This window comes from Rhamphochromis longiceps, linkage group LG14 (genome assembly GCF_057381845.1).
Source record: "Rhamphochromis longiceps isolate RC_006_pf linkage group LG14, R_longiceps_female_GT1.1, whole genome shotgun sequence".
Classification (NCBI taxonomy): Eukaryota; Metazoa; Chordata; class Actinopteri; order Cichliformes; family Cichlidae; genus Rhamphochromis; species Rhamphochromis longiceps.
This window is the reverse complement of record NC_140570.1, coordinates 25,785,620-25,806,806: the sequence shown is the minus strand read 5'-3', so window position 1 is coordinate 25,806,806 and position 21,187 is coordinate 25,785,620. Positions and strand designations below refer to the sequence as shown.

General features: G+C 42.4%; 1 protein-coding gene across 3 annotated transcripts; it reads right to left on the bottom strand.

The window, feature by feature from the left end:
• Positions 1-3,512: 3,512 nt before the first annotated feature.
• Positions 3,513-19,580, bottom strand: relb (RELB proto-oncogene, NF-kB subunit). Of its 3 annotated transcripts, none has more exons than XM_085379779.1 (11): positions 18,001-19,580; positions 17,833-17,907; positions 16,917-17,086; positions 13,228-13,503; positions 12,292-12,458; positions 12,102-12,193; positions 11,560-11,691; positions 11,333-11,437; positions 9,774-9,989; positions 7,555-7,626; positions 3,513-5,982 (listed from the first exon to the last, which is right to left on the bottom strand). In XM_085379779.1, the coding sequence occupies exons 1-11, from the start codon at positions 18,032-18,034 to the stop codon at positions 5,558-5,560; spliced, it is 1,764 nt and encodes a 587-aa protein (XP_085235905.1). In that variant the 5' UTR covers positions 18,035-19,580; the 3' UTR covers positions 3,513-5,557. The 3 variants fall into 3 exon arrangements, with proteins under 3 accessions (XP_085235905.1, XP_085235906.1, XP_085235907.1); XM_085379780.1 differs by having other exon boundaries at positions 17,833-17,904; XM_085379781.1 differs by lacking the exons at positions 16,917-17,086; positions 17,833-17,907; positions 18,001-19,580 and adding an exon at positions 15,285-15,551.
• Positions 19,581-21,187: the final 1,607 nt, after the last annotated feature.

Below are 21,187 nucleotides of genomic sequence, written 5' to 3'. Positions count from 1 at the left end.
CAGCGATTTCAAATCATTATTGGCAAAATAACTCTTTAAACTTCAAAACGAGCGACTGAAGCTGATTGACATGGTGCTAAAAACATTACAGCAGGGGTGTCTAACTTAAGGCTCCCACTTTCGGGGTACCTGTGCTGCCTGGGGGTGGTGCCGGGATGTGACTTGTGTTGGACCTCTGACAGAGACTTTCTTGCATGTTTCTCACACAACAAGCAGGTGTTCACAGCTTCTTTGTCTTCGCTATTGGCATTCTTTTAGTGACTTTCAGCATCTGTATAAAATCAGGCTCTTCTCAGAGTCACAGTCTGTCATTTTTGTCACTCAGCATATTTTAAATGCTCTAGATGCTTCTGTGAGGGGGAGGGTTTCGTCTTGTCAGCAGAGATTTCTTAAATTCTGAGTGGGTGGCACCTGTGTATTTGTCTGATCTCACTCATGTTCACACTCCTATCTACTGATCAGACCAGATCCTCTATATTCCAAAAGCTAGGCTTATAGAGATATAATAGAAGTGACTGAGCTTTTTGTCTCCGATTGTCTCACCGTTTCATGTTAGAACTGTTTTTTAACTCTTTGCACAAGACTCGTTTCTAATCTCTGGCCTTTAAGTTGAGCTAAACCTTGACATCAGGTAATTGGTTTTGTTTTTTGTCATTTTATTATTGGCTGCCTGGGAAACATTATGGCCAAGCTGTGTCGTTTGAAATGTGCTACACAAGTAAACTTGACCTTGATCTAAAAACGAGTTCCCCCCCAGACTTCTGTCATCAAACACTTGCTCACAGGTCTGATTGTTGAGTTTTCTCTCTAATATTGTGAAAAGCACACTGAGAAACTCATTCCTGTGATTTGGCCTTATATAAATGAAACTGAACGGATTTTTCACTTACAGGAACGCATTGCATCAGTTTCTCGTAATCAGTTGTGTACATCTAATTGCTGTGGCGTAACTACAGGAGGGAAAAAAAAGTCAATTAAATGGAAAGTCAGCATGAGTTCATCTGAGAGATACCACTGAAAGTTTAAACTTGAAGCTCTTCAGCCTCCTCTTTTTCGTCTTTCCACAACACATGACTCACTCTCTCAGCTCAGCACTCACCAGATACTCCACAGACATACTGAGATATCTGCATGTCCCAGAAATGTAAAGTTCAGACCATTTCTGTTTGAAGCCAGAGACAGAAACTGGTGGTTTATTAGGCCGAGGAAAAAAGGGAAGATTAAGATCAGCACTTTTTTTTTTTCTTGAGAGTTACTGGTGGCTTAAAAAGGGGCCATTCACTAGAAGAACCGCCGATGATAAGGACATGTTTGGTTTTTTAGGAGTAAGCGATAAGGTGCCAGGCGTTAAGTGGTTTCTTCTTCTCAGATTCGAGATTATAATTCTCGGCTGTGTGAATTCAGACATTAAAACAAAAAATTATGTGATTATTAGAAAAAAATCACCTAAAGATGAACTGATTAAAATTGAATTCATCCTCCAAAGGAAGCTGCCTGATCAATCCTGGGTTTAAGCAAAAAAGCTTTTCCTTCATACAAGATGAAAATCTTAAAAAGCCCTTACTGTCTAAGGCAAACAGATCCAGTGGACAAGTCTAGACAGGTCTTAGCAGCTGGTTATACAGCACCCTTTCACAGGAAATAAAGTGCATCTCTCTCTGTTTACATAGGATCAAAGGTCTTAGAGATGAGCTCAGTGTGGAGTTTCCCAGAGGCTGTAACTGGAGTATGCTCCAGGGTGATGGATGGGGCCAACAAACGTTAACTTCTGCTTTACTTAACCTGAAGAAAACGGATGCACACAGTCAAATACGGATATTAAAGCACAGCTACAACGATCTCTTTACCACTCAGCAAACACAAGTGTATAAAAATGTCTTAATAACTTGTGTCATGATCATTTAAAAAGGGCAGACACTGAAAGCAACAATGGGAACCACTTTATAAAGGGATGAAAACTAAATATTCATATTAAATGCTACTGCTGAAAAAGCCTTCTAGGCTTGATTTAAGAAAATATTAGTACTTTTTAAAAAAAGGACACCCGCTGTCAGTTCTATTGGAACATTAATAAAAATCGCTGGTGCTTAATAAGTCTTAAAATTAGGCAAATACAACCTCCAATGAATGAGTTACACTGCACCCTTACTTATTTGATCAAATGCAGGGGCAGAGTGAGAAGAACTGAGTACACCCCAGGATTTAAAGCCTGGAAATCCGCTTTTAGTAGCAATAACTTTAAATAAATAAATCATTTTGGACCACTGTTCGTGACCTAAGGCTTAAACGTGACCTAAACATACTAACAGAGAGTCTGAGATGTAACCCTTCCGCATTTTTTGCAGTTTTCCTCCACAGTCTGACTTTGGGGGACTGAATGATGGAGTTTAGATTATTTAGAAATGGCCTTACAACCATCCCCAAACTGATGGGAAGCAACATTTGCTTCTCTACGATCATTGCTGATGTCTATCCTCCTCTCAGTGGTGTATTAACACACATCTGAATGCTGCAGACCAGCAAACTGACATAGAGGTTCATAGAGGTCCTCACAATTAATTGAGTTTATTTTATTAGCAGCACTTGGCGAATCCTTTCCTTTTAATCCCTACGGAGGCAGTAAGGGTGTACTTAGTCTTTCCTCGCACTGCTTTGGCATCTTGGCTTTTGTTAAGTAATGAATCTGTGTAATACTTAATGCTGTGTCAATCATTTTTCGGTGTATTAACCGTGTTTTAGGACGTGGTAAGGCCAAGATTATTGTTATTATGTCCCAAAATGTAAAGCCTTAGTTCTCTGGCATACTTATGCTCCACATTTTTATTCTTGGACTCTACCTGAGTTTGTTTGCATGACAGCTCAAAATCAATAATTCCTTATTTATCATATACTGGATCTTTGTGAAGCCCCTCGGCCTCTGTGAACATGTTAAGTATATCTCCGCTCACTGTCATCACGCAGCAGATGTATTAATAATAAAATGAGTAAGGTTAACATCCCTGTGTGTCTCAATCGCCAAGTTTCCCCAAAAGCAACGGAGTTACAAAAGAGTGGGTGTTTCACCAGAGTCCACAAAAACTAAAGAGGAAAGCACAAATAGGGCATGTTCCCAGACTGGATTACTGTGAGAAGTGATAGTCATGTTTTAGGCAGAAAAGAAAGGGAAAAAAATAACTATTGTTTCTTTTGAGAGGCTGTGACTAAAGCGACCTCAAGGTGTCTCACAGCCATAAACAATAGGGTGATTTATATCCTCTGGGCTTCTGTCTAATGGGTTGGACAAACAAGTACTTCAAGGTTCTCTTGAGGCATTGAAGATATTTAAAACTATGACGTGACAAGCCGAAAAGCATCTCGGAGATGTCGAAGCTGCCAAGAATCATTGTTTTTATAAGTGAGAGAGCAGCTCAGGAATGTGTGTGGGCAGCAGCTGAATCGCAGCGCCTACATCCCCTTTAACGCACTCTAATCTTTTATTTCTGCCTCTCACTCTGCCTCAACAGGAAGTAATGACACAACAAAAGTTACACACAGACATTTTATTTTTCTCCGACTACTGCACTACACTGTGGGCAGACATGTGATAAGGTGCGATTGGAAATTTGAATGCTTAGCACAAGAGTGAAACTGACAAACAAAAGGAACTGACACAAAGAAAGCCAGAAATAGGAAAAGGGCTGTTTTCTATTACATTTATGTTGATTAAATATTAAACAAGCCAGTGGCTGTGGCAGCCAACAGAGAGCAATAACAGACAGGGACAAAGAAGAATTGATCCCCAACTACTGTACTTGAGACTTTTGGTGATTAAAAGAAAAAAACCAAACCCTTTTATGCTGCCGGCAGCTTCAGCTAAGCAAACAAAACAAATGTCGCACAAACATTTAATACGTGCCATTTTAGTCTCACCTTGCAATTAAAACAGACTGCAATTATGGAAGTTTACAGCTTTTGTGGAGAAGTTTGAGTTCTCCTTTTAAACTCCACACTGAATGTAGGCTTTAAATTAATGCTTGCAGCACTTATGGAAAATAAGGAATGCCAACTTGTTCCCGAAGACTTGGCCAGCAAGGCTTTGGGAGCAAAAGAAAAAAAAGGTACGGGGTTAAATACAGGGCAACAAAGTGCAAAGCAGCAGCAGGAAAGAAGGCACTCTGCTCCATAATGGTTTTGCAGTCTAGCAGAGCAAGCGCAGCAGATAACTCACTACAGGAAGATTGTTCACAAGTGGATACAAGCACCAAAAATGCCACATATATTCTTCTCTGATTCAAGATAGCCGAAGCGTTTGTTATTTTTATATTCACTAGTTTGTATTTACATTTGACAGCATTTCAAGTTGATAATGACAGACGACATAATATAGGGGACTGGTGGTGGGAGGTCCCTGTGTGCTAATGAGAAGTGAACGAACTGAAAAAGCTGAACAAACAGCTTGCTGATCAGGCCCAATATTATGACCACCTGCCTAATGCTGTGTTGGTTCCCCTTTTGCTGCCAAAATAGCCCTGACCCATCGAGGCGCAGACCTCCAGCAGCTCCCACATATCCTCGATTAGACTGAGATCTGGGAAATCTGGAGGCCAAGTCAATGGCTTAAAATGTTCCTGAACCTTTTTTTACTTGTGGCAAGGTGTATTATCCTGCTGAAAGAGGCCACAGCATCACCATTGTTCCTTCCTTGGACCACTTTTAATAGAATCTGACGTGTGTGTGTGTGGCTTACAGTGAAAAAACTGCTTTGAGTGCCAGCTCAAACAGAAAACACTCAGATGGAAAAAAATAAATTGTAAGTTGTCACAGAAGATCAGACACTGATGATCACTGGTGTGAAACTTAGCTAAGTGTTTAGTACTGACTAACTTGTTGTGTTTAGACATGAGTAAGCCAATAAAACAAACAGCTTAGCAGCACAGTTGTGCGTGGGTCTCCGGCGATTCTAAAGTGGTGTGACGGTAAATGGCGAGCCCCACCTCTCACCCATTGTCTGGGATGAACTGGATACGTGTGCCAGCATGAGAGCACTGAGCCAAGGATAAAGGAGCTCTGAACCAGTGCCATCAAAGGGGTTAAAGTGGAATCTCTCGGCCTGCAGAGCTATGCGCAGCCTTAACTGTCATCAGACCATCGGAGCAGCATGTAACGTGTTATTTTGCTTAAGTAGGAGTTATACCTTTGACTTAAAGTCAAATCCATTAAAAATCAAGAGAAAACCTCTGAAATGTATTAAATGGATGATATTCTGTGATGAAAGTTCAAGTGGCTGATGGGATTTTTCAAACTTGACTCTAGAGAGACAAGCATATGCATTTTGGCACTTGTATCCACTTTTGAAGGATGGTTTCAGTTTTCTGCTGCGCTAATCAGTACCAGTCTCATACTAAAAACAAAGCAGGCGATAGCTTGTTAGCTTAGCACAAGTTCTAGAAACAAGGGGAAGCGGTAAACTAGCTTAATGTGCTCACATGGCAGTGACATAAAACTGTCAGCAAGGAAGTGACCAAGATGTTAAAAGATGACAGAAACAGAAACAGCTGTAAACTGTGCTACACGATCCTCAAAGTTCCTCTTCCGTTTTCACCTGAACTGTGCTATCCTGCGGCTCCAACTGCGGGTTCTGGCTCTCGCTGACGAGCATGTTGAATTGCAAGTCACTGTAATGGGAAAAGTCCTGCAGGAAGCCGGAGTTCTGGTTGAAGTTCATATCCACATTAGCAAAGGGGGAGGCAGTGATGTCCAAGTTGCCAGGCACGAGTGAGGAGAAGTTTGGGTTATTGAAGACCTCCCAAAATTCAGGCATGTCTACCAACTGGTTGTAAACGGCCGCCTCGTCTGTGTTTGAATCGACTGGATTGCAGTAACGCGGTTCCGCCGCAGCGGGTGTGCCGGGCAGGACAGGGTGCGACCGCTCTTGTGGCGACATCATGTTTTGGGCCTCTGGGAGGAACTGGATGACCTGATCTGAGGCAGGTGCGCTCTTGGCTGAAACAGATTACGTTACAGAGAAAACAAAGCTGTTAGAAACATGATGAATGGTCAGTTATTAGACGGAGGTCTTTGTACCTGGATTGTGACATGTGATTCTCAACCTTTTTTAAAAAGCACACACACACAGCTGCCAGTCTTGAAAAAGGTCTTCACTGAGATTACGGGAGGAGAAGTGCAGAGCCAGCTGTGTGATCATTTTGAAAGGTGTTTGTCTCATTGTTAATCTGTAGTACTTTATGCCACAAGGACTGTTTTGCCTTGTTTATATCAGTCAGACCAGGCTATGAAATGGAAATAACTGTGTGAAAAACCTCCAAAACAACCCCACAGCTGAGTCGACATCAACCAAAACTAGCCTTCATGAAGGTGGAACTTGCTGCTCTTTAGTTTTAACCTTTTGTACAGTTTACCCTGTTGCTTTTAACCCCTTTGTGCTTTTATTACACACCATCTTTATCTTGTTTGGTGTATCTATATATGTATAACACATAAAACTAGTCTATCTTCATGTGATAATCAGTCATAGAAATGACATGTCACATAAGGAGTATTTGTGGCTGACCACTTCCTCTTTTGTCATGACTGTGTATTCCAGTGGTCGATTTTGGCATTTTTGGCAAATGTCATGTTAGCATGTGATCTGTTCTTCATCATGCAGTGATGAGTAGACAGAAAATGATTAAGTGTGATTTTTTTTTTGAAGGGCATTGTGATTCGTCCCAATTACAGAAGCTGCCATGTGTCTAATAGTGCATCTTCACAGCAGACGTGTTGACTCTTAGTAGGTGTGGTTAATGGCACAAACACCAACTCAACTGTTCCACTGAGGTTTCTGTAATTTACCAAGTGAGCATGACCAAGACGCCCTTTTTTTCCAGAGGAAAATAAATGAATGGCTCACTTGCACCTCGTTTCCACCAATGCAGTGCTGGTGTGGAGCTGGTGTGGGGGGCTTTCTCAGGAAAAAAAAGCTTTGAGACCCAAACGCTACTAGCAGGTGTTGGAGTAATTTCCATGCAAAAAAATAAATAAAAAATGCATCTGCTAGTCATGGGTGAAATTCCTGCACACTTAATTTTGTTTCAGTTTTGGTGTCAGCAATTCTGTGGCACCAACCTGGGCCACAATGCCACCGGCCCTTTTTCAGGGGAAATATGTGGAACAGGTTCTAGATTATGGACTGGTCCTGCATCAGTGGAAAAGGGGCTTTGCGGTTCTTGAAGTCAGGCAGATAGACTACAGTTTAAACCTGGATTTTGAGAAGACTGGCTATCATTTAACAAGCAGTTTGAACATGATTGTGAATAGCTTTAATCTGGACTGAGTGTCAAGTTAAAATAAAAATAATTGTATTCACTTAAAGGCACTTTATGCTTTTTGCATGATGAAATCCAAAAAGTTTAGATTTAAAATGTTGGTTTGCTGTGCTTTTCCTGTTGTATTAAGTCACAATATTTTGAGTGAGAATATGTAAACATGGAGCCAGAGAGGTGGCACACCCCAGTCAAACAGTTCACATGCTGAATTGTAAAAACACAAAGATCAAACTGACAGTCTGAACCTCACCTGTCACACAGGGCTTCTCCTTGAGGTTCACCTCTGACTTTAGCCTTGTCTTCCGCTTCACCTCGTACGGGTCTGAAATGAGAAATGAAACGCTGTCAGTGTTTAGCAATAATCTGCTGCATCTGTTTTTTTAATTTGTGAGCACTATGACTGGTAAAGAGGAGAGAGAACTGGCTGACATGATGGAGAGAAAGAAGGTGGCTGTATTGCGTGTGCAGGAGACCACGTGGAAAGGCCAGGAGCGCTGGAGGTGGATTCAAAATGTTCTATTGTGGTGTACATAGTGCTGTGGACGCGCAGAGAGTGTCAGACAGGATCATGGGTGTGACGGTGGAAATCAGAGGGGTGGTTTTCATTGTTATCTGTGCGTATGCCCCACAGGTTGGATGTCATTTAGAAAAGAGAGGGGAGTTCTGGAGCAAGTTGGATCAAGTGGCAGAGAGTGTCCCCAAGGGGGGAAAGAGTAGGACAGACTTCAATGGACATGTAGATGAAGGGAAGAGAGGTGATGAGGAAGTGTTGAGTAGGAATGGTATCAAGGAATGCCGAAGGAAAGATGGTGGTGGCCGGTGACGTAATGGTGGAATGAGGACGTACAGGAAAGTATTCAAAGAGGCTTACAGTGAGTTGTATGTGAGGCTGGACACCAAGAAAGGAGATAAAGGTTTGTTTTGATTGGTTAAACAGAGTGATCGAGCTGGAAAGGATTTGCAGCAGGATGGAAATGTACTAATGAGTAAGGAGAGTGTGCAGAGAAGGTGGAAGGAGTACTTTGAGAGAGAAAAAAGACAGAGGACAGTTAATGAATGAGAAAGTGCAGTGAGGAGGAAGTGAGGACAGCTATGAAGAGGAGGAAGAACAGAAAGGTGGCTGGTCCTGATGACATAAGTGTGGAAGTGTAGAGATGTATAGGAGAGAGGACAGTGGACTTTATGACCAGAAGAAGGAGGGAGACCGGCGGAAAAGTGAATCTACAGGGAGTAGAGATGGACCGATCCGATATTACGTATCGGTATCGGTCCGATACTGACCTAAATGACTGGATCGGATATCGGAGAAAAATAAAAAATGTAATCCGATCCATTAAATATCACGAAAGCACCTCACAAAACTTGCAACACGCCGTAACTCACCTCAGAACGTTAGCACGTCGGAGCAGTATGCATCACGTGATAGAGCGGCTGTGGCATGCGGGACCTGTGGTCTGGATAGCATTTGGAGCTTCGCTAGCAACCCGGCATGTTTAAGCTTGATAAGCTGTTGTTAGAATTTATTTAATATTAATTTCTACTCGAGGATCTTTTTCTACGTAGCTGACGCTGGTAACTGTGCAGGGGCGGATCTAGCAAAGTTTAGCCAGGGGGGCCGATAGGGCATTAACAGGGAAAAGGGGGCACAAAGACATACTTTTCTTTCTTAATCTCATTTTAAATTTCGAGCTTTTAATAAATAATTATCTGACACACAAAGTTTTAATTTGATGTAAAATGAATAGAAGTCAATTACTGTATATAGTGACTATTAAGTCTAATATATATACCCTAGTAAGCTATAGTACTTTTTCCTTTGGGAAGGTACCATCTGTGCAGTCTGCAATTTTGTTGAAGAAAGATGTTGAATCTATTTAATATTTCTTGAAAAATAATTGATTTCTGTGCATTTTTTTTTCACACTGCATCAAATTAAGGTTGATTACGTCGATTAAGCATCATGAGGTGGAGCGTGAGGGGTGGTTCCCTATTTTTTATTTATTTATTTTTGTTGTTGCTGGGAGTTGGAACCCTATTAGTTAGGTTGCTTAATATTTACGCTAAGTACTCTTTAAAATACCAGAATAGGGAGGATGGTGTAGGTCTAAGTTTATTAGATTGATCAGTATTGCTGAACTATGAAATATTTTTTTTGTATACAGGTATAACAGAATAGCTTTAGTGTAGTTGTTGTTTTAAACTTGAGTATGAACTTGCAGACTTGCAAAATGCAGCAAGATATTTTAAAAAACAGTTTTGTTGATTAAAAAACACTATATCGGATTCATATCGGTATCGGCAGATATCCAAATTTATGATATCGGTATCGGTATCGGACATAAAAAAGTGGTATCGTGCCATCTCTAACAGGGAGTAGAGATAGTGGAGGCTCATGGATGTAGTGAAGGAGGACGTGCAGAGGGTTGGTGTGGCAGAAGAGGATGTTAGGGAAGTCCAGTGCTTACTGACCTGGATTGCGAGGCAGGTACTTGAATGTAACGGGCTCGCTCTCCATCTGGTCTGAGATGCGACGCAGGGCCAGGTTGACTTCCACTTCCTCTGTGATGTCTTGGTCCTCGTAGGGCGGAGTCTTAAACACGATGGCGATCTGTCGGTGCACGTCTGTCTGGGCAAACTCCCCGTTCGCCTTCCACGACTCTCGCCTGAAGATGATCTCGATGTCGTCTGAGGACCAAACACGCAAAGCTCTTTATTATTCAAGAAACATTAGAACATGTTTGTGTTCTCATTCATCCAGGTCATGGGAGTCTTTAACAAGAAGCTTCTTCACTTCTGGGAGTCCCAGGTTTTATTACATTAGGGACCCCGTAATGGTCAGCACCTAGGCTCATGGGACCCTTGACTCCAAGGCCACCTTCCTGTTCACCTTAAGAAGCGAAGAAGCCTCTTAATTAAGAATCGATGAGAAAATGTTTCAAAAAGGATCCAAAATACAAAGAAGATTAAAAATAAAACCTTTTTTTAGAGGAATCAAAACTTTTAATACTTTAATTCAAAATAATTAGGTCACAACAGTTTTCTTCTTTAGGGCACGTTACCACCTGGAAACCACCTACAAGTCCTCCTTCATCACATCCACACACCTCCTCTTTGTGCTTTCTTCTTCTCTGATGGCATCTTTCTACCTGCAAGTCTTCACTCACATGTCCAAACAAACTCAGGCTCATCTTTCTTACTTTGTCCCAGAACCGTCCAACCTGAGCGGTCGCTGTGATGAGCTCCAAACATCTCAGCATGTCAAACTCAGCTTCTTCCAGGTCTTTTCATACGTTTCATGCAATGTAACTGATCTCTCAGCTGCCTTCTTAACTTTTACTTTCATGTTGGTATCCTTCTGTCACAACCCAGTACCCTTTTCTTCACCTCTTTTTCACACCCCAGTTGTTCTGGATGGTTGACCCCAAGTATTTAAACTCAACCACCTTCACCTCCTCCATCATCCTCACCAAAACACATTTTCTACTTTGCTCCTTCTCACCTTCACTCCTTTTCTCTACACAGGAAACCCCCACAGCTCCCCGTGTAGACCGACACATCATACGCAAACATAATATTCCACAGAGTCAGACCTCATCTGCCAGCTTGAAAAGCTCTCAAAAGCAGCTTCTCAAATTCACTTTTAACCAGTCTGTCGCTCCTACCACACACTATTGTCTCAGTGCACCCATGCATATCCTGCATCGCTCTCACACTTCTCTCTAACACTCCTGACTTCCTCATGCAGCACCGCACCACCTTCCTGGGCACCCCGTCACATGCTTTCTCTTAGTCAAGAAAAACACAATGTGACTCTACTTTAAGTTACAAAAATGTGGGTGTGTGTGGGTTGTTTTTTTTAATAACACAAACACAAAAATCTCATTTAAAAGTTAACTAAAGCTCCAAAGCCCTACAAGTAAACTTAGATTGTAATCAGGCTCTTTGTCGCGTTTCTGAATAGTGGAAACTGGACTTGTTTTATGTAATCTACTCCTGGAACCTAACTTCAAAAAAAACTTTCCTGTTACCTTTCTGCACTTTGTCACACAACATGTAGACCTCCGTCTTGCCAGTGCAGGGACCTTCATACAGGTTCAAATGGGTGATCTTCAGCTGTGATGTAGTTGTTGCCTCTGGAATAAAAAAAAACATGCACGACAAAGCGTGAGAATAGGGAAGTACGCTGCCTTATTTTTGGCGCGCTTGGTTGACTGCGGTCAAGGCTTTTCGGTGTGTTTGTCTGGTTATGTCTTACTCTTGTCATAAATGGGCTTCGACACCACCGGGCTGAGATGGTCTTTCCTGCCGTCCTGCCACTCGAGCTCGCACTGAAAGCACAGACGCACTGAATTCATGTCCATGTCTTCAATGCCCTTCGAATGCCCGGCTGAGGGGAGAACAGAGACAAAATGGGTCAGTGAGGACAGAAAAAACTGCCTTTATATATGTGAATAAGATAAGATAAGATAAGATAACCTTTATTAGTCCCACACGTGGGAAATTTGTTTTGTCACAGCAGGAAGTGGACAGTGCAAAAGTTATGAGGCAAAAATTAGAATACAATAAGAATAAATACAGTACACAACTGTACAGAATAGAATAAAATAAAATACTATATACAGTAGAATAAAATAAAATAAATATACAATAAGATAAAAATAGAATACAAATACAAATACTATATACAACTGAGTAAAAATACAACGATGACAGAAAGGATTATTGCACTTAGTATTATTGAATGAAGAATAACGTGGAGATTAAGGTGCGGTGTATTGGCATACGTCTCCCACTCACTCTGAAATGGGTCGATATTTAGACTTCTTCGCTTCTGAAGTGAAATGTCCAGCTCTTTCCGCCTCACACACTGAATACCAAGGTTAGCGAAGCTGGGTGTAAAAACAAGGGGAACTGTTCAAATAAAATGTAAAGACACACCACGAATTTTAAGGTATCAAAATGGCAGGGATCGAAGGCGAATGCTCACCTGTGACGTCGGTTGTTGCGAGGGTTGAATGTGACAAAACAGATCCCTGTACCATTTGGACAGTCTTTACCCACGAGGCAGTGGGGGTGAGGCCGGTGTGGGAGGTCTTTGGTCACCAAAGAAACTGTGACGTTGACTTTCTTTAAGCCGTCGATGGAACCCTGAATCTGAAAGAAAGAAAAGAACAAGATTTATAGCAAAAATCCAGAATAAGTTCAGAGCTGTGATGCCTATTAATGTGATTTTCTTGATAGAAAACAGAAAAAGTTGTCTAAAGTTCTTAATTTTTTCCCTGACCAACAGACCAAAGCTGTTGTAATATGCCAAACTAAAGCAGATAACCCTGACATCTGAGAAACTTGGCTTGAAAAGAGTTGAAATAAAAGCCGATTAACCTTCTCTATCTGTTGCTCCAGGATTTTTTGTCTCTTTCCCCCTCAGACATTTTTCAGGGGCAGACTTTAAACAATAGGTTTCTAGAAGGTCATTACAGATTTCCTGATGTATTACAATAAAAATATAAATAAAAGCAAAACTAAGTCCTCTCAGGTACCAGTTTCATCCAAAAACAATGACAGGTTAACACCATTGTTCACCGCTATTAATATCCATTATGCAACCGGACATTTCCTTGACTAAACTTTATATAACCTGGTAACCACCAAGTCAATGTGTGAATGATCGTGGCGTGTAGATGTGTGTGGCAGTGTTTTTTAGTAAGCAGCTGGGGGATATACCTCCTTGTATCTCACTGCACTTGAGCTGGGATTTGTGGGGACTTTCTAATTGATTCAGACAAACCACATTTTTTTCAGTCTCCACCCATTTCAGACAGGAGGGGTCAAGTGAACAGAGTAAACAGGATCAGCTGTGGTTAAAAGTGCCTAACTGCCTCTGAGGTCGTGTAAACTCCCCTTCTGAAACAAAAACTCCTACCTCTATCGTAGGCAGGGTCTTTTCAGTGTGGGTGCTGGATGCTCCCAGGATGCTGCCCGCCGAGCGTCCTTCACATTCATAGCGAAACCTCATGCCTCTGTCTTTGGGCTCCTCCACTATCGCGAGCTTGGGCTTGTCCAGAACACGCTCCAGAATGTCCGTGTCGCCTCGGTTCTGAGAGGACGGGATGCCGGAGTTCTTCGAGTTCAGCAAACACGAGGACCCTCGCCCAGAGGAAGGATGAGTCGATGCCATATCCATGACAGGGAGGACTGGCTGATGGGGGGGACAAGAGAGAGCAATTTAAAAAAATTGACTTAAACATATTTACCTCGCACTAGAAACTTCTGGCAGAAATGAAAAGATGCAGACAACATGCAACAACCAACCAAGCCTCACGACTGTCCCTAAAGGCTGGTGATGCACATCAGATGAGTCTTTTATAACCTGATCTAATGAGTAAAGATAATTTCTGTACTCGAAAGACTTCAAAGCAAATCCACAAAGCATCTGAAAGAAGAAACAATAGTTTGTGTTTGTGTTTATTTTATGTTTTAACCATTTCTTTATCATGTTTGTGATCTCGATGCTTTTTATTTCTGCTCTGGTCTTACCTCATGCCCCCACGGTTTCTTTTCCCTATTCCATCTGTTTTAGCAGGAAATGTAAAAGTCAGATGGCTCGACTTGATGTTTCTCATGAAAACTTAATTTACACAGAGGTTTTCTTGCTTTGGATGTACAAATGCAGTGAGTCAGTTTGCTGACAGCATGAAACATCTCTCCAGTTGAACTATGCCTTTAGATTTCCGATCATCAACTATCGACCTTTCTCAACACTCTTCCAAGAAGAAAAACTGAACTTCTGCAGTAAAATAAAAGTACTGGCAACTGCCAGTGCTACCCCTCAGACTCCCAGCAGACGCACCTGTGGTATCAATTACAAAATCCTACGTCATCTTGTCCTCAAGTTATCGCATTCACAAACTTAGGTGCCCACGTCACCGGCCTCGGTGAGGTGACGACAATACATGATCAGCCTTTTACGGCTGAGGAGTAAAAACCTGACAAGTCACATTTCATTCACTCGATGTGTAAAGGAGATGAAGTCACCAAGTCAAATACGCAGGCATTCGCAACCAGTTACAACCTATAAGAATATCTACAGTTTCGAAGCACTGACTCACTTTCAAAGCACAACTTCATAAAATCCTTTTAATAAAATGTTTCCCTTCCGAACGTCTAGGTTATTTAATTTAAAAACCAAGTGTGATGTTTCAGTATTTCACCATTAAAAAAATACAATGAGAGAAAAGTGTCAAAAATGGCAACAAATGCAATTTAATATCTCAGAATATTTCTAAATGATTACTTTGCATCTTTTTGTAGCAGCTCAGCTCCCATTTTGGGAACCCCCATGTTAAACTGAGACACTCTATATAAAGCAGCTGAAAGTAGCTCCACTTTGACAAGCTAAAATACTACAATGGTACTTTTTACACACCAGTGTGTCTGTATTAACAGTCTAATGATGTTACACGGTTTTGCGGTTTTACTGCTGAAAGAGCTTTTTTTCCCCCGCCTCGACATCTTCATAGTTTTAATGAAGAAAAACGACCTCATGTCTCTTGGGCAGTGATGACACTACAGATGAAGCATGCAGTGAAAGAACTGACTCATGGCGTGTGTTTCTTTTTGTTTTCTCTCTATACATGTGCTTTCTATCAGTGAGCAGAGTTAACCTCGTGCTCTGCGACTCCTCCTCTTGCATATGATGTCTTATTTTTTCCGTTACACCGCAGACCACCGAGCTTTTTCCGCTCCCACTCAAGACTTTGTATCTCTTTTTTGTCTTTGCTGCTTTTAGTTTCTCTCTTTCTCTGCAGTGCCATCCTCGCTCATTTGTTTCTGCTCATCGAGGCGCCTGATTGCTTTCTCTTACATCACCGTGAACCCAAAGTTATCACAAATCAAGTTTCACCCGACTCACTGCAGTCTATCTGCTGTAGCTAATCAAAAAAAAAAAAAAACAGAAGATAAGAATGATAATGATCAAACCTGCAGGTAAGAAAAGTAGTAAAGAAGTCGCCTCCTTTGTCAGACGTGTTGCTGTGAATCATTAAACCATCGCTGCAGAGATGTGGTGATACCTCTGCATGAGATCATGTTTCATAATATCCTGTCGAGCCCCAGACGTCTTTGGTCAAAGTGTTTGTATGCACCCCTGCAATCGTGTTAGCCCCCTCCCCAAAAGAAGAAAAGAAAAAAAAAAAGGACTGGACCTTTCAACAAAAGCCTGCTACACCGAGCCAGCAAACGGAAATAGGAAGTCAGCTCAGCCTTACGCCCTTCAGCCAATCACAGCACTGACACGGGGGTGAAAAATGCAACCTTTCGTCTCCGGTGGGTTTGGCTTGTAAACAGAAAGGATGGCAAACTGAAAGCAGGAGTCAGATTACAGCTCTTCCAAAATGTCCTCTCCACTCCCCAAGCCCACCTCCTCTATAACAACAAAAAAAAAAAAAGCACAAAGAGGTGTGCCACGCTCCCTCACAAGCTGCAAAACCTCTTCAAACCCAGCAACATAACCTGTGCAGCTCATTCACTAAGAGAAGGCTGAACTACTCTTCTACCGCCCTTCATTATTACCCATCTGTGCGGTCACTACAGTGCCTCTCTTATCAGATTACAGTCTTTCTGAGCTCCCGCTGCCTGTAAACCACGTGCTTTCTGGTAGAAGCCTGACCTGCCGAGTTGCCTAACGGCTGCTCTGTGCCACACAGCAAAATAGCCAACCGTCTGCAGGCTGCACATGAATCATGCAGCACTTCATACCACCGACATTCAATCCTCACAACAGCCTCATTATGAGAGCTGCAGCCACCGCCGAGGAGGAGGAACAGACGCTTCCTCTGAACGTGTTTTATATCAACCGCCTTTCAATAATAGCACAAAGACAATATGGGAAATAAAACTACTGTTGCTAATAATAAACCGAGGGAAGAGCATAACAACCTGCCCATCTGTGTGACTGCTTTGCATAAACAAATGATAAGAAAACCTCAAAAAAACAATCAGAGAAGCCAAAAGCAGATTTTAACAGTTTCTTCTCATAAATAAAATGTTTTAAGTTTTAGCTGAATCCATTAACTGTTTTAATGTTTATGTTGCCCAGCTAAGATAAGAAAAGGCTAAAAATAAGAATGCCATCATTATTGTTATCATTGTTTATTAGTCATAACCTTTCTCCAGACAGCTTAGACTCCAGTTTCCTACCTGTTATACAGTCATAGCAGCCAAAGTGATTGAGTATTTACAAAATAGGTGCATGTACTGACATTTATTTCTCTGGCTCTTATAAATTAAGTATCAGGTATATTGATTATGACTTGATCTAGTTCAATAGAACCTGGATCGAAGTAATGAGCACAAATTTTGCCAAGAAAAAAAAATTGTAAAAAAAAACTGTAAAAAATTATGCCCCTATTCACCGCAGGCTGGCAGCTTTCACAGCCCACAGCTGATATAAACACCTCTCTGCTTGGCACCCTTGGGTGTTGCCAGCAGTCTTTCTGGGTAACGTATGAAACTGTGAAATGAGCTGGAAACCAGAAAAATCAACACCCTGCATGACACCACCTAAAAACAACAACAAACAAACAAACAACAACAAAAAACAAACAAACAAACCTTAGACGAGGTGCCTCTTGCAACCAGCACCGGCTTGGATGTCTGCGTTGGTTTGTGGATGGGGGTTGGTGTCGAGCAGGGGAGGCCAGCAGGTGGAGGAGGTGGTCCAGGTAGTCCAGATAGGGAGGGTGCTACCTGCTCACTTTCTGTGATATATTCTTGAATCAGGTCTGTGAATGAATACAAACTGATGGTGAATCCAAAGTGAAAGTGCAAATGTGATAAAAATCTGACACCACTTTAGGGCAGCAGCTGTGCTGTTTCTTTATGTTTTTGGATTTGAAAGCAGAAACACTTCCATTAACATCTTTCAAACCTAATAGTATATTACTGCAATCTATTTTAAGACGTGGCAACGTGTCACAAGACACAGTGTGTCAGAATTTGAGTGGTTACCACCTCACATGAACCGTTTCCTCTGTTTTGTTTTTGTCACTGGTGCATGAATCTGTGGCACGTTGTTTCAGCACTGCACCAATAAAAAAAACAAAAAAACAAGCCTGGTGCCATGTAGCCAGCCTCAGTTTAACCAGTGAAAGTGAATCTAGAGCAGTGGTTATCTGCAGGTAAATATACCTTTTGGGGTGGTTGTGGTCTGTCATGTCTGACACTTTGTCAGAAATCATGAAACATTAAACAAAGCAAGCATCTGCAGCACAGTTTTCAAAGTTAGATAAGAGAAATCAGCTGTTGTGACTTTTTTCACGTTTAATTTAATGTCCCAAATGTTGAGTTCTCCTTCTCTGACATCGGAAATAAGACAACCTAAGATTAAACAAGCAGGAACTCTGATGATGGTTCACGCCTCCTGCCAGAGGTCATCTCAGGTCACCGTAATGCCTCCCCGCTTCCGGCAGATGCACGCAGAGCCAAAACAAAACAAAACATAACAAAACAAAAAAGACCCACCACTCACCGAAATCTATAGAGTTGAGGCTCGAATAATTGTCGTCCTGCGGGTCAATCCCGGGAAGGGGTGTTGTCTCCTCTGCTGTGAAAAATCACATGCCTCAGGATGATGTCAGCGCTTTTACGCACAAACACACGCAAAGATTCAACAGGTTTACAAAAGACAACCACCCACCAGAGGTACCGTTGACCATGTCCATGTCTATCATGGCATGCGTACAGTCTTTAAGACCACTTTGAGGACCTTAAACTCCACCGTCGTGTCCTTGAATTCTTCCTTGAGAACTCTCCAAACCGGATGACTCTGGGTTTTTTCCGTCTCGGCCCAAACCTTCGTCCTGAACTCTGAAACAGCTCCTTAAACCACCAGTTAGACTGCACAGCGGCTCAGAGTGTCTGTCTGATCCCGAGGAGAAATGTCAAACCGTCCCGAAGCCATGCGTGGAACTAAGTGTGCTCCGCTTTTGTGTTTCCGGCAGGCTTCGCGATTGGCTGCTAGACGCGTGGAAATCCCCCTCCGCGCGTAACGTCACCTCACAGACGGGAAAACCCCCCCCCGCGACAGCACGAACCAAACTTTTAATCAAACGGCGCTTTATTGATTTGCATAATGCATCATAGTGAGGCCAGAAAAGGCATTTTACCCTTAAAAGCCGATTTCCCCCCTCATTATATATGTAAACTGACCGCACGTATCGGCGGCTCGTCTTGTTTTCATATCGGCTTCAGCGCATATGCAAATCGGTTTTTAACTTTTCAAATTAGCCTCTATCCCAGAGCTAATGCACCTATTTTTAGCACAAAGAAGTCAAAAAGCCAGCTCTTTCTCAGCCACACGCCCTCTGATGCATTTCTCCTGGTTACATCATGTCTTTATCACGTTTCTCCCGGTTCCTCCAATCAGGGAGAAGTGGGAATTTCATAAGAGCAAAGTAAAAGTTACAATTTCAAAAAAAAACAAAAACAAAACCCCCTCCCATTAGAAACGGCGCCTCTTCTCCTCTCAACTTAAAAACTCTGACAAACTGCTGAAAAGTTACGAGGCGCAGCAGCGACACCTGCTGGTCGCCCAGAAGACAGACGATTTAAAGGAAATGGAAATCGAAAGCGGGGCGTTTAGGGGAAGCAGTGACTCAGCAGGGAGCAGATTAAAAAACAAAAATAAAGCAAGCCAGCTGCAGGCATGACCCACACGCTTCAGCCTGAGCTCTGCAACGAGAGGATAAGCTGCGAGTCCTCATATTTTGAAGGCAAAATATGCTGTTTGTTTTTTTAACTGTTTTTAGCTAAAACTTTATAGGCACACAGCATTTCCTGGAGGTCACATGTCTTTACTTGAGTCAAAAGTAGACCATCAGTGTTTCATGACACCAAGCATCACCTACACCTGTCACCGGTGTGCTCCTAACATAACAGTGTTTCCACTTGCCTCAACTGTCAGTGCAATGGGGAAACAGCGCCCTCCCTCCTGGTTTGGCACAATGACTGTAAAGAAGAAAAAAGTCTTTTATACAGTTGTTGTTGTGGCCGTTTATTTGAGGCTGGCTGCAGTAATCACTCCCAGTCTGTTAAAGCTATACGAGAGGTGAGTTGTATCTAGAGTAGTTATGTTTTATCGATACACAAAAATTGTTTTATCAACTGACGAACACAGTGTATGAAGTATTTAGTACACCAGTTGGTGTACTCTTCATTTGTTTAACACTGTATAATACATATGTTTTTTGGGACTGGTTTGCCAGAGGTGGCCCACACATGGGCACAGCACAAGGCCAGTTGCATACACACTGGTTGTCCTGTGCTGGCCCATGTGTGGATTACCTCTGGCAAACCTGATTTGGGCCACGAAAGGGCCGTCATTCTTTGCGGCATGTGGGCCATCTGTAGGTGGTGTGCAGCCATAGGCCAGTTGTAGAGACAATGCTGGCCCTGGGCTGGCACAGAACAGTTTCAGCTCTGGCCCCAGATGTCAGCCTAATGTGTAACTTAATCAAGCCATGCAATAACAACATGTGCCAGAACATGCAAAACAGTGCAAAAGTAACATGCTGAACTCTGTTCAGACAGTGAATGGACTGATTCTTATATAGCGCTTTTCTACTCTCCCAGATTACTCAAAGTGCTCTATACAACATGCCACATTCACCTAATCACACACTTTCGCTTAACTGAGTGCTTCCTAACTACATTCATACTCTTGACATGCAGACTGGAGGAGCCAGGGATCGAACCACTATACCTTCCGATCAGTTTGTAACCTGCTCTACCTCCTGAGCTACAGCCTCCCACTGGCAAAGATGAGTAAACCCTCACTAGGTTTTGGATGAAATGTACACTCAAAAACCTGTCAAACCTGCATTTGAAACATTGGCTACCATAGCAGTATAGTATTGCAGCATGGCATTTTGGTCTTCTAATTTAAATAGGAAAATAGGAACATAAATAGTGCCATCATTGCCAGACGTGGCCCACATCTGGTTGACAAAACACCAGTCAGTCAGAAGTGCCAGCTTGATGCCAGATCTTCTTCAGGGCCAGATCTGTTTTCTGTGGGCCTGGGACACATAAACCAAACCACAATCAAGCCAGATATGGCATGCCATCACATAGTGCCATCTATACCAGGCCTGGCCCGTATCTGGATGACATACGTCTTATCATGCCAGAAGTTAGCTAGCAGTGCCGACTTGATACCAGATCCGGGCCAGACCTGCTTGCTATGTGGGTATGTCATGTAGCATTGGAGACCTCAACCTTCCAACCCACTGATGTCGTCCTGATTGGTTGTAGTTGTTCAAGGACAGTTCCAACAGGTGTGTGTGACATTACCGTTGAGATGTATGGCTGCAAAGTTGTTGTGGCAATGCTGGTGGTTGCAGGGCAGAGTGAGGACCTTATTCTCCTATATTTAGGAGAGGAACACAGTAAGGCCCTGAATGCTGAAGAACTGGCTAATAAAAATCTGTTGAGTTCAATATCAGGCGTGGTGGTTCGAGAGCACGTTGGTGATTAGATTGGAGCTGTCAAGCTAAAGAGAGCTGTCACATTGGAGCCACCGACAGAACACCTAGTTTGGGGCAGGCTGCAGCTAATCAATAGTGGGGAGGTGGTCTTTGCTGTAGTTATAGAACCCACAGGCTCAAGGTCCAGGCCAAGATCGGTTATGGTTGGAAGAACTGTGGCATATCTAAAAAGTGATAGATGGGTCCCTGTAAAAGTGTTGAACCCCTTTGACAAGCCAGTGAGCCTAAAATGCATCTTCACAGGAAGTGACAAGTTGTGGTAGCCCCTTACATGCAGTGCTACAAAATCTGGGGCTATCTGATATTGAAATTGATTCACGTGCAGTTTCACCAGCTGGC

Coding starts and splice junctions, on each gene's coding strand:
- relb (XM_085379779.1), bottom strand. CDS start 18,034: ATGATAGACATGGACATGGTCAACGGTACCTCTG. Junction 17,908..18,000: donor CATGGTCAACGGTACCTCTG/GTGGGTGGTTGT, acceptor GATTTTTCACAG/CAGAGGAGACAACACCCCTT. Junction 11,692..12,101: donor AAATATCGACCCATTTCAGA/GTGAGTGGGAGA, acceptor TTCTCCCCTCAG/CCGGGCATTCGAAGGGCATT.